The sequence below is a fragment of the Oreochromis niloticus genome, linkage group LG7 (genome assembly GCF_001858045.2).
Source record: "Oreochromis niloticus isolate F11D_XX linkage group LG7, O_niloticus_UMD_NMBU, whole genome shotgun sequence".
Taxonomy (NCBI): domain Eukaryota; kingdom Metazoa; phylum Chordata; class Actinopteri; order Cichliformes; family Cichlidae; genus Oreochromis; species Oreochromis niloticus.
In genome coordinates this window covers 56,641,455-56,654,610 of record NC_031972.2, presented here as the reverse complement: position 1 = coordinate 56,654,610, position 13,156 = coordinate 56,641,455, and the positions used below count along the sequence as shown (strand labels likewise).

The 13,156-nt window shown below is 40.5% G+C and overlaps 1 protein-coding gene across 1 annotated transcript; it reads left to right on the top strand.

The window, feature by feature from the left end:
* Positions 1–2,982: 2,982 nt before the first annotated feature.
* LOC100695807 (ubiquitin-conjugating enzyme E2 H) lies at positions 2,983–12,377 on the top strand. Its single transcript, XM_003440364.5, has 7 exons — positions 2,983–3,296; positions 6,969–7,045; positions 7,153–7,227; positions 7,319–7,358; positions 7,591–7,643; positions 9,479–9,607; positions 9,845–12,377. The coding sequence occupies exons 1-7, from the start codon at positions 3,244–3,246 to the stop codon at positions 9,967–9,969; spliced, it is 552 nt and encodes a 183-aa protein (XP_003440412.1). The 5' UTR covers positions 2,983–3,243; the 3' UTR covers positions 9,970–12,377.
* The last annotated feature ends 779 nt before the right edge of the window (positions 12,378–13,156 follow it).

Sequence of the window (13,156 nt, the reverse complement as noted above, 5' to 3'; positions counted from 1 at the left end):
TGATTCTTTTCTTTTTCAGTCATTCTGTTGCAGATTTGCTGCTGTGCTTGGGATCCTCACATTTGTCTCAAGAACACTGTGGTATCCAGAGGAGTTCTTGGTCAGCTCAACGACAGCAAGCTCAGGTTTTCTAGCTGGAAAACAAGCCTAAATAAAGTTTTGTTAAACAAATAATGTGTCATATCCTCCTGAGTAGAGAGGGATAAAAGTATCTTTTAGTTTAACCTTTAGTAGGTAGGGTAGCTGAAATAAGTCAAAACATATGGACCAAAACCAAAAGTCCACTACAGAGGAAATAAATTAATAGATTGTAGGAGGATGTGCTGTTGTTCAGTTGAGGTTGTATTTAAATAACCTTAGAATCTGGTATGAAGCGGATTACTTTTTTAAAAATATATAAAACCTTAGCAACCTTTCTCACATCACTATATTAAAGCACAGCTGGCATGACACATTTGTGGTGAGGTGTTACCAATAACAAAAACTATGAGTTAATACAAAACCAGTATGAATCAGTGATCAACCTGATATTCAAAGGCATCTATGGATAGATTTATGAGTGCAGATGTCGCTGTGCAAATACATCTCGCTGGTGCATAAAGACAAGTTTTATCTCTTTTATGTCTGTGCTAGATGTCTGCACCTTTTTAAACCTCACCTTTGACCATGGAAGGATGAATCTGTGGTCACAGAGAGTGTGCCGGCCTTCACACAAAATGTCGTACATGCCAATCTTTAAAACAAGAAATTATGGACAAGCTGATCTTTGTTTAGTACTCCTTGAAAAATTTCGTGTGCAATGAACACTCATGAGAGTGCAACAGAATAAAGCCAGATTCTGAAACAAAAATATATGGTGCTGCCATATTTTGTTAGGTGAAATATGGCAAAAGTAGTTGTGGGTAAGAGACTGAATAAATCTAAAGATGGGCTGAATTTGCAGACAGTCAACTGTGCAAGTTCAGTCCAAAGGCAGACAGTTTAATGCAAGAAAAAGTAATGGCCCCCTAAACCTAATAACTGTTTGTGCCATCCTTGGCAGAAAGGAGTGTTTGTGATAACTGCCAATGGGTCTTTCACATGACCGTGGAGGAATCTTGTCCCAATCTTCTTTGCCTAATTGTTTTAATTTGGGTACATTACGTTTTTCAGCATAAGCATCCTGTTTAAGGTCATGCTAAGGCATCTCAATCAGACTTAAAACCAGATTTTGCTGAGACTACTCCAAAACCTTTTTTTTTTTTTTTAGCCATTCAGAGGTGCAGTTGGTGGTGTGTTTCTGGTGCTTGTCCTGCTACATAACCCAAGTGCCCTTGACCTTCAGGGCATAAACTTTTCTGGTGGAGAGCAGAAATCATGGTTCCAACAGCAAGTCATCCTGAAGCAGCAAAGCAGCCCCAGAACATCACATTACCACCGACATTTTTGACTAATGATGTGATGACCTTTTTATGAAATGCTGTGTTACATTTACACCACATATAACCGGACTTAAACCTTCCAAAAAGTTCAACTTTTGTCATAGTCTGCAGATTATTTTCCCAAAAGTCTTGGGGATATTTTCAGGATGTGTGATGAGCCTTTGTGTTCTTTTTTGGTCAGCAGTGGTTTTTGCCTCTGTGCTCTCCCATGCATGCCCAGTCTCTTTCTTATTGTTGAATCATGAACATTTATCTTAACCAACCTTAGATGTTGTTGTGGGTTATTTTTTGATCTCTTGGATGAGTCGTCGATGGCTCCTGGAGTAATTTTGGTATGCCAATCACTCCATATGTGGATAATGACTCTTTCTGTGGTTCACTGTAGTCCAAAGCCTTAGAAATGTCTTTGTAACTCTTTCCAGACTCATAGATGTCAATTTGTTTTTCAGCTTTTTTCTTTAGATCATGTGAAGTCAGAAAGTGAAGTCAGCTTTGCCGAATAAAAGTGTTTAATCACACTTATACCATGATTGAACAGAGGGTGAGTTATTTTTTTTCAGAGGCCAGGTAGGTTTAATCACTTTTTTCCCCTTAATAAATAAAATCATCCTTTGAAAAACTACATTTTGTATTTATGGGGGTTATCTGTGTCTGATGTTAGATTTTGTTTAATGAAATAAAACATTGCAGTATAACAAATGTGCAAAAAAACTAAGAAATCTAGAATGGAAAAAAATAATTTTTCATAACTTTTAGGACAACCGTCAAGCCTACAACAAGTCTACCTGTTGCCCTACTTCATTAAGATTACACTGGAAACCCTGGATGGATTTTAGAGAAGAGAAAGCTGGAAAAGGGGAAAAACCTGAGGAAAGGAATAACAATACTAACACAAGCATGGCTCTGAGGAAGACTTTGAGATTTTTACTGATGCATTACAAATAGGATTTGGCTTCTTTCACTGTGATTTGTAAGTCTTTTTTGTTATTAATAAATCTTTAGTGTTTCGTGTTCTTCGGTCTCTTTTGTAGTTTGTGTATTTGCCTTGTCGTTAGAAGTCTGCAATCCATTTAACTACATGTCAATAAAGGAATACTGATTTCAAAGCAAATATAAAATCCACCAAGGTGCATTACAGGACGGCTGTGTTGGATTGCATCAGTCATTAGCTGACTTCTTACTAACTGTTTTAATACCTGCTGGATGTCATAGCAATGTGTGTGCAATAAGCACCTAAAATTAACCAATAACTACTCCTTTAAACGATTCATTCAGCACTTAAAGAAACCAAACAACTTCGGCCTAATGTGCTTATTTCAGCCCCTCAATAATGAGATTTTAACATAGATCTACACACGATAGAACAGCACGCACTTTCTTTTTGAGTTTTATGCGAGCAGATTCGTTAAAAATGACTCAGAAGTTAATGTCTCTCCTTAAACCTTATCTCCTCCTGATCTCCTGTCTTTGCAGAAATGCTCCACCGCAGTAAGTTAAAGTGGTTGAGAGGCGCTGACAGTATGGCCCTGTCCTTCGGCTGTATTTCTATAGCTCAGCCCCTCCTCTGCTCGCTCTGGTCGCTGGAGGTTGATGTCACTGGCAGAGTCTTCAGGACAGGACACAAGCTGGTCAGGCAAGGAGCTGCTGATAGAGGGAGAGAAGGAAAAAAGTGGGTGATGTTGCAGCTGGGATCTCGTTTATGGACATTGTGGAAAGGCTGCTGATAGAGACCGGGGAGCTTCTCTTGGTATTTTCAAGCTGAGAGGTTGAGGTAGCTGAGTAGCCGCAGTATTTTTAGCTCACTTCTGAAAGGAATACAAAAATGTCGTCTCCAAGTCCGGGAAAGAGGCGAATGGATACCGACGTGGTGAAACTGTATCCTTTACATTATATAAACACAAGCTGGTGTTTTTTTTTCTTTTATCTTTATGATCAGCTGTTAGCTTTGTGGTAGTGCTTAATTATATAATTTGCTCTCGATGGGTGCTCTGAGAGTGTCTGTGTGTATATATATGTGAGGTGGCTGGCAGCTGTGTGAGATTGAGAGATTCTGAAAAAAAAAAAGTATGAAGACTTTAACGTTAACAGACAGCTCTGTGTTTCCACCGAGTCTGGACGTTAGCTCGGTTAGAAGAATGGCGAACAGGACGCTTATTTAACGTTTTCTGAGTGAACTCTACCGCCTGTTGTGAAGCGTTAGCTCGCTGCTACGTTAGCATTATCGTCCTGTTTGTATCGATAGAGAATTAGCAGCGGAAACTGTCGCAATACAACGCTGGCTGCTCACTCTTGTGTTAGCTTTGAACACTGTTAGCGTTAGCCTGGTAGCGTCTATAGTTAGCCCACTGGCTTCTAAAATGTGATTCCTACAGGACTGACAGCACACTGGGAAGTCCTGGCGAAGGGTTTTGTACATTTTGGAAACAAATATGTAGAAGGACACGTTCATTTATTCGTGATTTGGTAGCGTTGACGCCGAGGAAGCTAGCTGTGTAGCATGCTATCACCAAAGAAAGAACAATTAAGGTCGATGTGGAGACGATCTTTGAAAAATCTAGAGCCGACAATTAACGGCCTTTCGCTCTTTAACATCAGAGAACATAAAACAATAGTTTAATCATTTTTGCTTATTTATTTATTATTATTTTTTATTTGTTGTCCAAATGAAAACAATCCTTCTAACTGAAGACGAACAAATCACAAATGGTACACACAGTAGTCACGGATGGCGTGTTTGGCACAGATTCTCCAGCAGGATGTGAAGCAAAAACAGTTTAATTTCAGTCTGAATGGAAAAAAAAGGAACAAAAACCAAAGTGGTCGTGATCTTTATTTTTACATAATTATCCCCCCCCCGCAGTTTTCACTTATCGACTTCTACCTGCGTTTCTTATATTCGTATAAATGCTTGTGTCGTTTAGTAATTGTTTGCAGTGACCTGCTGAAGTTTTTGCTTGAAAGCTTTTTCTGACAGCGTGAGGCTCAATTGTTTTGTTTTTGTCCTGCAGCTACATGCTGCGCTCTCATTGGCCACCTTGTTACCATCCGGAACATGGTAGAGGGCGGGGCTTCTTTCACACAGCTGATCGAGGAACAACAAGCATGCTCTGTGTGTGTTGGGGGGGGGGGGGGGGGGGGGCAAAGGGGGGATGTAGGGGCTGGGAGCAGGGACAGGGCTAGGGCTGCACTCACTCACACTCATCTATCACCTCCAGAGACACACACCTCGGGAAGCACATGACTCAGTGTTGAACAGCGTTCATTAAAACCCCCCGAAAACATCTACTTTTCCATTTAAAGAAATGAGAAGAGTTCCTGTTTCTTTTTTTTGTTATTGTAAAATAAGTGATTATTTTTTTACTTAAAAATGAAAAATCACCATAGGCATCAGGATATTGATGTTTTAACTTCATTATAACCTCATTACATTTTTAGATCTTAATTGTATAATAGAAATAACAGTCAAATTAGTTAGCAAGAATGAATATAATCATCCCTCGCTGGCCTGCGGGACGCAGTTTAAAAAGATTATGCTTTAAAAATGTTTCTATCTAAGTAAATAACAACAAGGCTATTATGAGTATAGGAATTATAAGGTCGCTATAAAGTTCAAATTTTACAAGGTTTTTTTATGGGTCAGCAGTGCCCTTTGAGGGATGACTGTGCATGTAAGCTCAACTGATCCACAGATAGTTAAGGCAATAAGTCTTTGTTACCTTATTTAGCAGAAGTGTGTATTACATGTGGTTTTTGTCTAATGGATAAACAAAACCATTTTATATGCTTCATTTTTTTCCTTGTGGTCCTTATGGAAAGTTTTCAACGTACATATTTTAGAGGATCTAATAAGTTCGTATTAATGTCAATGCCTTGATTAATTTTAATTAAGTTAACACTCCCTTTCGTTCCTTGAAGCTTTGCCGCATTCATACTATCATTATTTTAACATTTTCTTGATAACAGTGAAGTTTTTGACCTTGTCTTATTCAGGTGGCAATACAGTACAAGCGCAGCCTTAGCAGGAGCCACATATAAGGTGTACAGTGGGTTTAATGTTTCATAACACCAATGTAGCCTGGTATTAGGAAGTAAGAATGAGGTATTTTGTATGTGGATTGCAGCCTGGTAAATTTTAACCACAGACCCTGGATTGTGCCAAAGAGTCACATCTATAAAAAGAGGAGGGGGGGGGGTTACAAAATAATATTCTTGTATTTTATTAGCTGAGTGAAATGAGAAATTCAATACTGGATAATAGGAGTCACTGAGGAAAAACATGTTGGGACCCATCAGGTGTTGCTGCTGTGGATCTCGTTTCACCAGTTCCCAAACAGAGAACGGCGAAGCAGTAGCGTGTAACAGTAGATGCCTTTCATAGTTTCACGCTGTGTCTTTAAATTGAGTATGTAAGACTGAATCACTGTGACAGATTATATCACTCGAAATATACTTCCACATGTGCTGTAGGTGAGGTGATTCTGTATGGCTGGTGTTGGGTGTAATTGTGCCAGTGAAGATGGGAGAGATGTGCTTGGTGTGATGAAGAAAACAATTAAAAGAATAAATAAATCCTTCATATCTTTGTATCAAAAGGAGCTGATAAGGTGCTCTGCAAGCTTCTGTCCAAATATAGGAATTAACTTGTGTAATAAGTCTTGGTGAGGTTTCTATGGATAACCCTGTAGGGGGTAAAAAAGCACAAGAGAGTTGCTCAGCTTTGCTGCACAAGCGTACATCTATAACAGGTTTTATTTATAGGAGCTGTTCCCTCGGATCACATTTAGAGCTTCCCTGTCTTCTTGGTCAGTGGTTTGCAAACCTTTTTTTTTCTTTTTCTAAACCACCTTCTGCTCTGCTGGATGTTTACAGTCTCTTTGCCTCCTGGCTATTATGCATTCAGGCCGTGTAGCTCTATTTGTGCTTGAGGAATTTAACTAAATTAGCATGTGAACGTCGCCTCGTTCAGATCGTTGGAATGGCGAGGACAGGAGGATTTACGATGAGGTGATGAAACAGGGCGCAACAGTTACTTTTGTGGTTTCTTCCCTTCTGTTTTTCCGTCGTTGTGTCACACTCACACAGTCGCTGAGATTAAACGCACTCCACCTTTCTGCACCGCTGTCAAGACAGCTGACTCAGTCTCTCGCTGTCACCACATGCTGTGATTATTAACTAAGCGGAGCGCGTCACAGGCTCGTGTTTGTGCCTTTCTCTGCGCTGAAAGGATGTGTGCAGTAGAAAACTTTCTGCCCTTGCTAGTATCTTTCCATCCCATCTCACCGTGAGCCTGTTTTCACTTTAGAAGCAGGCTGTTTGTTTGACGGAGGCCGCTGCATTATTGATCTCATTATTACGGCTGATGTTATTGAACCCACGCGTGACCTCTGCCCAGACAAATCCACAGGGAAAGAGGCAGACACAGCAGCCCAGCTGGAAAAATAAACAGTAAACAACCATATTTGATCATGTGTGACTTTTCCAGCTTGTTCGCTGTTGTTTTTTGTTTGTTTGTTTTTGTTTGTAGCGTTTTCCTTAACCCGGCGTCAGCATCGAGAGCAAGCACGAGGTCACCATCCTTAGTGGACTCAATGAGTTTGTGGTCAAGTTTCACGGACCACCTGGAAGTAAGACCCTTGAATTTTCCACAGTGTTAACCAGCTTTTTGTCAGTTCACTTATGTTAAACATATATTAAAAGGTTCATGTAGATAATTGATATGTTTTTATTTTAGCACCGTATGAAGGAGGCGTGTGGAAGGTCCGGGTGGACCTGCCTGATAAATACCCCTTCAAATCGCCTTCAATAGGTATAAAACATTTGAACTCACCTTGCACTGTAAAAAACAGTATACAACTTAAAAATGTGGGAAAAAAATCTGCATTTTTTTTTTCTTTCAGGATTCATGAACAAAATCTTTCATCCCAACATCGATGAAGCGTAAGTAGGACAGATTCAAACATCATTGATCATTTATCCGGTGAATATGGGGAAGATTAAATGCACAGCCTGACGGTTCTGTGATAGGAAATTGTTTCAGCACACACACAGACACACAGACACACACACACACACACACACACACACACACACACCCCTACAGAAAGTCATTGGTGCTATCTAATGATTTGTGTGTAGTTTATTCACAGTGTTGTCTTTTTTTTTTTTTTAGGTCAGGAACTGTGTGTTTAGATGTCATTAACCAGACGTGGACAGCTCTCTATGGTAGGTACACGCATACTCTGACTGGTGCTAATAAAAACAATGACCGAGCGGCCTGTGCTGCACCTCTGCAGCGCGGTTTCAGGCAGAGCGTCTCGGTTTAATCGGCTTACACTTCAGTGATAACTGCTGCTGGTATTGAGGTCATGCATTGAGCACCAATAGATGGGTCAGGTCTCGAGACTAAGAGGTCTTTACACACACTCGGCTGGAGTGGAGTTGTTTTTTATGTGAGAGTGTAAATAAACTCAAAGTTTAGGTCCACTGTTTCATTCATGGACACAAGGCACATTTCTGTTTTTCAGCCTGCTCGTGATCCACAGCTGTGTTTGTTTTCTAGAAGTACTGTATGTGTGAAAACACCCCTATACGCGTTTGAGTGTTTTGCGTGGGTGCTGTGACACCGGTGTGATGACAACTCCACATAGATAATAATCTTAAGCTGTAACTGACTCAACATCTACACAAATGGAAGGTTACAGTCAGTAACCCCCAGTTGAGGCATTATCATCGTAGCATTACAGTGACGTCTTTGTGCCACCTTAATACTGATTATACTGGCTTTCAGCATGTATATTTAATGGATGTTCTCACTGAGAACAGTGCTTGCTTAATTATGTATCTGAGTGTAGTTTTAGCCTGACGGACTGAAAGAGGCTATCACGATGACATAATAAGATATTAAATTAGCCAAAAACTGGTGTTAAATCTTCACTCTGTCCTAAAGCTTCCTTGGCTGCTCTGAAAATACTTCCTGATGATGATAGAATCGTAATATAGGGTGCTCTGACCTTTTGACCTTTTTCTTTAAATTGCACAAGCTGGTGACAGTAGCTCCTTGGAGTAAAAAGCCTGAAGTTCTCCACCTGTAGCAGGTTCTGGTTGGAGAACTCAGAGCACTTCTACAGAGCAGAACAGAGACTGCTGTCACTGCCTGCAGTTGGTAGTTTGTCTGATCAAGTGGAAACAGAGAAAGAGCTGGTTTGCATTGAGTGCTGTAACAACAACAACCTGACCAGCCTGCCTGCAGGGAAACGTTACACGGGAAGCTTCAGAACTACCTGGTTAACAGCAACTGGACTTTCAAAATAAGAGCCAGGGTATTGTCCAGTAGTGGCCGTTTTGGATAAATGAAAAAATAAATTGCAAAATAATCTAGGTAAAGACTTTTTTGTAGGAAACACTGGAATTTAATATCCATATAACTTATATGTGGTTGGCTTAGTAGATTAGTAAATGAGGAAAACGCCTCACCCTGTGCAGTGCTGTATGTACAGTGAGCTGAACGCTCCTATAAAGGTCATTAAAGGCTGAGCAGTTCCTTCTTTGTCATCCACTCACACTTTGAAGTGAAGGTTGCTTAGAGAGGAAACAAAACAGCTCTGTGAAGTGAACTTTTCTTTGCAAGGGAGACCCCTAGTGGGCGTTTTTATAGGTGCACACATAATGGACGGACTGCTTCAAATAAAGTCTGATTTAGATTTCTTCTGTGAATCTTTGGAGCATGTAGAGCCTAACCTATGTAAGTAGCTGATGTAATTATCAGCATTTAAGACTTTACATGTGCTAATTACCTTGTAGTCATTTCCTCTTGTTTTATACGTGGTCCAAAGCATTTTTTTATTTGTTATTTTTTGCTCCTGGGAATCAGCGGTCTTGAACAGGCCAATCAGAATATTTGTGCTGCACTGATGTGACGTGTAGTTACATTTCCAGGGAGGTTAAACACAGAAGCATAAACGAGCACTAGTGAGGAGTGCTCGTGCATGTTGTTGGTGTTTCTCTGCAGCTTTGTTGTTTTCTGGACTGACTGCAGTTTTTCTCCCCACATCCACCAGACCTCACCAACATCTTTGAGTCGTTCCTCCCTCAGCTGCTCGCCTACCCCAACCCCATCGATCCTCTGAATGGGGATGCAGCCGCCATGTACCTGCACCGGCCAGAGGATTATAAACACAAAATCAAAGGTAGTGTGCGCACACATGATTGAAAACACAAATGTAATTATTTCATACAACGCTGTAACATCAAACTATGATTTTTATACCCAAAATGTCAGATTTGTACGTCAACCTGCACCAGATTTTCCAAGATTTTGTATTTTAAATCATATTTTATCAGTGCTTAGCCTGAAAATGTGCACGGAATGGGTTTGTGCTATGTTTGTCATCAGCAAGTCTGTTCGACTTGTGCGTCTCTTTCAGAGTACATCCAGAAGTACGCCACAGAGGAGGCGCTAAAAGAGCAGGAGGAAGGAGGAGGCGACTCATCTTCCGAGAGCTCCATGTCAGACTTTTCGGAGGACGAGGCTCAGGATATGGAGTTGTAGTGAAGGTGGAGCAGCCTTCACCTCACAGCAGACTGTCATTTCCTAAAAGAGCAGAAACTCAGTACTATATTCATATTTAAACAAGACAATTTTTTTACAGCAACACAAGGATTTTTATTGCTACACGAGGATTTGCAGTATGATATTGCAGAATATTCACTCTTACTTAGGAATTCATTGCCACCTGCCCTTCCTTCCTCCTTCATCTTCCTCCTCCTCCTCTTCTTCTTCTCCTCCTCCTTCGTCCCAAGGCCCAGTTTAGATCAGGTTGATTTTGTTGATCTTTCGTGGCTCGAGCTGACATTTTCACATTGCTCTGACCGCCAAAACTGAGCTGTGAGGCCGGCAGAGGAGGAGAGCCATCAGCACAAAACTAGACTGTGTACCACAGGCCTCACCTCGCCACCTTTCGTTCTAACACGCTCAAGTTTTTTTTTTTTCTTTTCATGAGGCATTTTTTCCTCGCTGACAGAAGACTGCCAGGAGGACATCCATGATTCAGTCTCTGCTTCTAAGGAGAGAGGAATCCTGTTTTTTTCTTCCTTTTTTTTTTTCTAAGTTATCTTTGCCCCATCTTCATCTTTTTGACACTGCCACGATGAGGAGTTGCCATTAAAAGCATCACTTTGAAGGAGCAGAAGGCCACAGCGTGCGGTCATGTGTACAGACCCGTGCCCTCTGTGCAACCTGCAGACACGTCACACACTTAACAAGCAAGCGGCACATCAACCATGAGCCACACAAAACACCACAGCATGTGCGTGTGTCTAGGTGTGTGTGTGCGTGTGTGTGCATGCATGAATGTAATCCATTGATAATCTGTGTTGTTTTGGCGCCCCGGCTCCCCCTCCGATGCTCAGCAGAAACCAGAAGAGGAGATTCAATAATCCCGACACCTCTTTTGTTCAGCACCCATCTCCTTCTCCTCTTCCTCTCCGTTTTAGGAAAGCGTTTGTCATTCTCTGAGTATCTTTGTATATTGTGGCATGACACAGTTAAAGTTTGTGTAGGGCTTTGTGGAGCTGTATCGCTATAGACACGAAGGGGACGCCTCTGTGAGTCAGCCCGCGCTCGACACGGGTTATCTGGGTTTTCTCGGTGAATCGTCGGACTTCTTAACTTTGCCTATTGCTTGTGTTGAACTATAATAGGTGTTTGACTTGCGTAGGGATAGTTAGTTTTTCGCGGGTGGTGAATCCTATCATAATGTATGGTTTAATACTTACACACTAGTTTAAAAAGACTTCTTGTCCTGATGAGGACAGGGAGAATTGCACGTCTTTGGAGGTGTGTTGCAGCCCTGCTCCTCTGCACCCCCCCCCCCCCCCCCCCCCCCTTTTTTTTTCCTTCTTACGTAAACATCTCAATCAAAAGCGATTTCTGCTGCCAGACAGAAGCGCTCTGTTTCCCATTTACTTTTTCATGCTGTTGGTGGCCTGTTTTCCGAAAAATGGTGGGACCAAAATCTAATGAATCTTACAGGCTGTAGTGTCATTGCCCCCCCCCCCCCTCCAAAAAAAGGGAAACTGGGTTATGGATAAAGAGTGAAGCTGAGTAGATAAAAGTTCCTCAAGTGGTGAATCTCAGATTGGTTTAAACTTCAATTTGGACACAACGCTCCTCATAATCTTCATCTTCTTCTTCTTGCGAGGACACTTTCAGTGTTTTTCCTGCTTTATGAAAAGCTTTATGTGCCTGCTAGCATTAGTGTGGAGGAGGTGTTACCAGAGCTGTGATGGCACCCTGATCTGTAGTCTGACACTTGTTTGTAACCTGTGCTCGTTGCATTACAGATCAGTCTGCTGTTTTGTTTTTCCCTGTGAAAGAAACCCAAATTAGAATCGTATCACCATCAAAAGGAGCCATTTCTCTTTGTTTGAATCAAAAATTCAATGAATCCCCCCTTGTTGGAAAAAAGAAAAAAAAAAGAAAGAAAGAAAAAAGATCAGTTTCTCTTTCGCGGTGTCTTGCAAGAGGGTGATACCTTAATTAAGGTGGTAAAAACTGCATGTTAGACTTCTTCTTGATATGGTGATTTTAAAACAAAAAGGTAAGAATTGCTCTAATTAGGCTGGATAACCAAATATATGAGGGTGTCGGTCTTAAGATGACGTGATGTCACAGTCGGTTTTCATTTGCAACAGAAAACAAACCACTTGTTGTTTGTCAGCCTCTGGATTCCTCGTTGTGTTATGTATTTTACTGGAACACATATATTTGATGCCTAAATTTGTTTGAATGTGTATTTTTTTTTTTTGTTTGTTTGTTTTTAAAAAGAATTTTTTTTTAGTTTCCTATGCCCTGTTTCCAGGATACAGTTCAAGATATCCCCAAATTTTAAAAGGCAAAAAATGAATATATGTGCTTCCCTTGTAACTTGAAGAAAGAAATAAACAAAAAAAATTATATACAGTGTGATTTTTTTTTTTTTTTTAAATCCTTCTGTGGATGGTAGTTTTATTTTGATTTCTTGAGCATTTGGGGAGCGATCATGGAAGTGAGTGTGTTATGTCATCTTAACCTCAAAAAGTTCAATATTTCTGTGTTGACAAATGTTTGCTTTTATGAGCATTTAAAAACAAACAAAACATGAGCCTCGAAGTATAAAACTCAGTGCAACAAATGGGAGTACAGTTGTGACCGCTGTGTGTGGAAAAACTTGCTGAGACTACATCCAGATTGTTAAAGGATCAGAGAAGATCAAGTCAACAGCTGACGAAACAGTGTTTCAAAAGTGGAAACAAGCGCCAGAATTTGTGCGTTTGTTCCTGTGGCACTAAAGATTTTTGAAATGGTCCAACTTGGCAAACACTTAAAGTTTAGGAAAAACTATTTTACTGCAGCATCTCTGAGTTAAAAAAAAATAATTTCTGTGTTTCTGACTATATTAAAGTGAAACTAGTAACTGGACTGGGGCTGACACTACCAGTCAAACGTTTGGACACCTTCTCATTTAATGGTTTTTCTTTATTTTCATGACTATTTACATTGTAGATTCTCACCAAAGGCATCAAAACTATGAATGAACACATATGGGATTATGTAGTAAACAAAAAAGTGTTAAATAACTCAAAACCTGTTTTATATTTTAGATTCTTTCAAATAACCAGCCTTTGCTTTGAATATGGCTTTACGCACTCTTGGAACTCACTTGATGAGCTTCATGAAGGAGTCACCTGAAATGGTT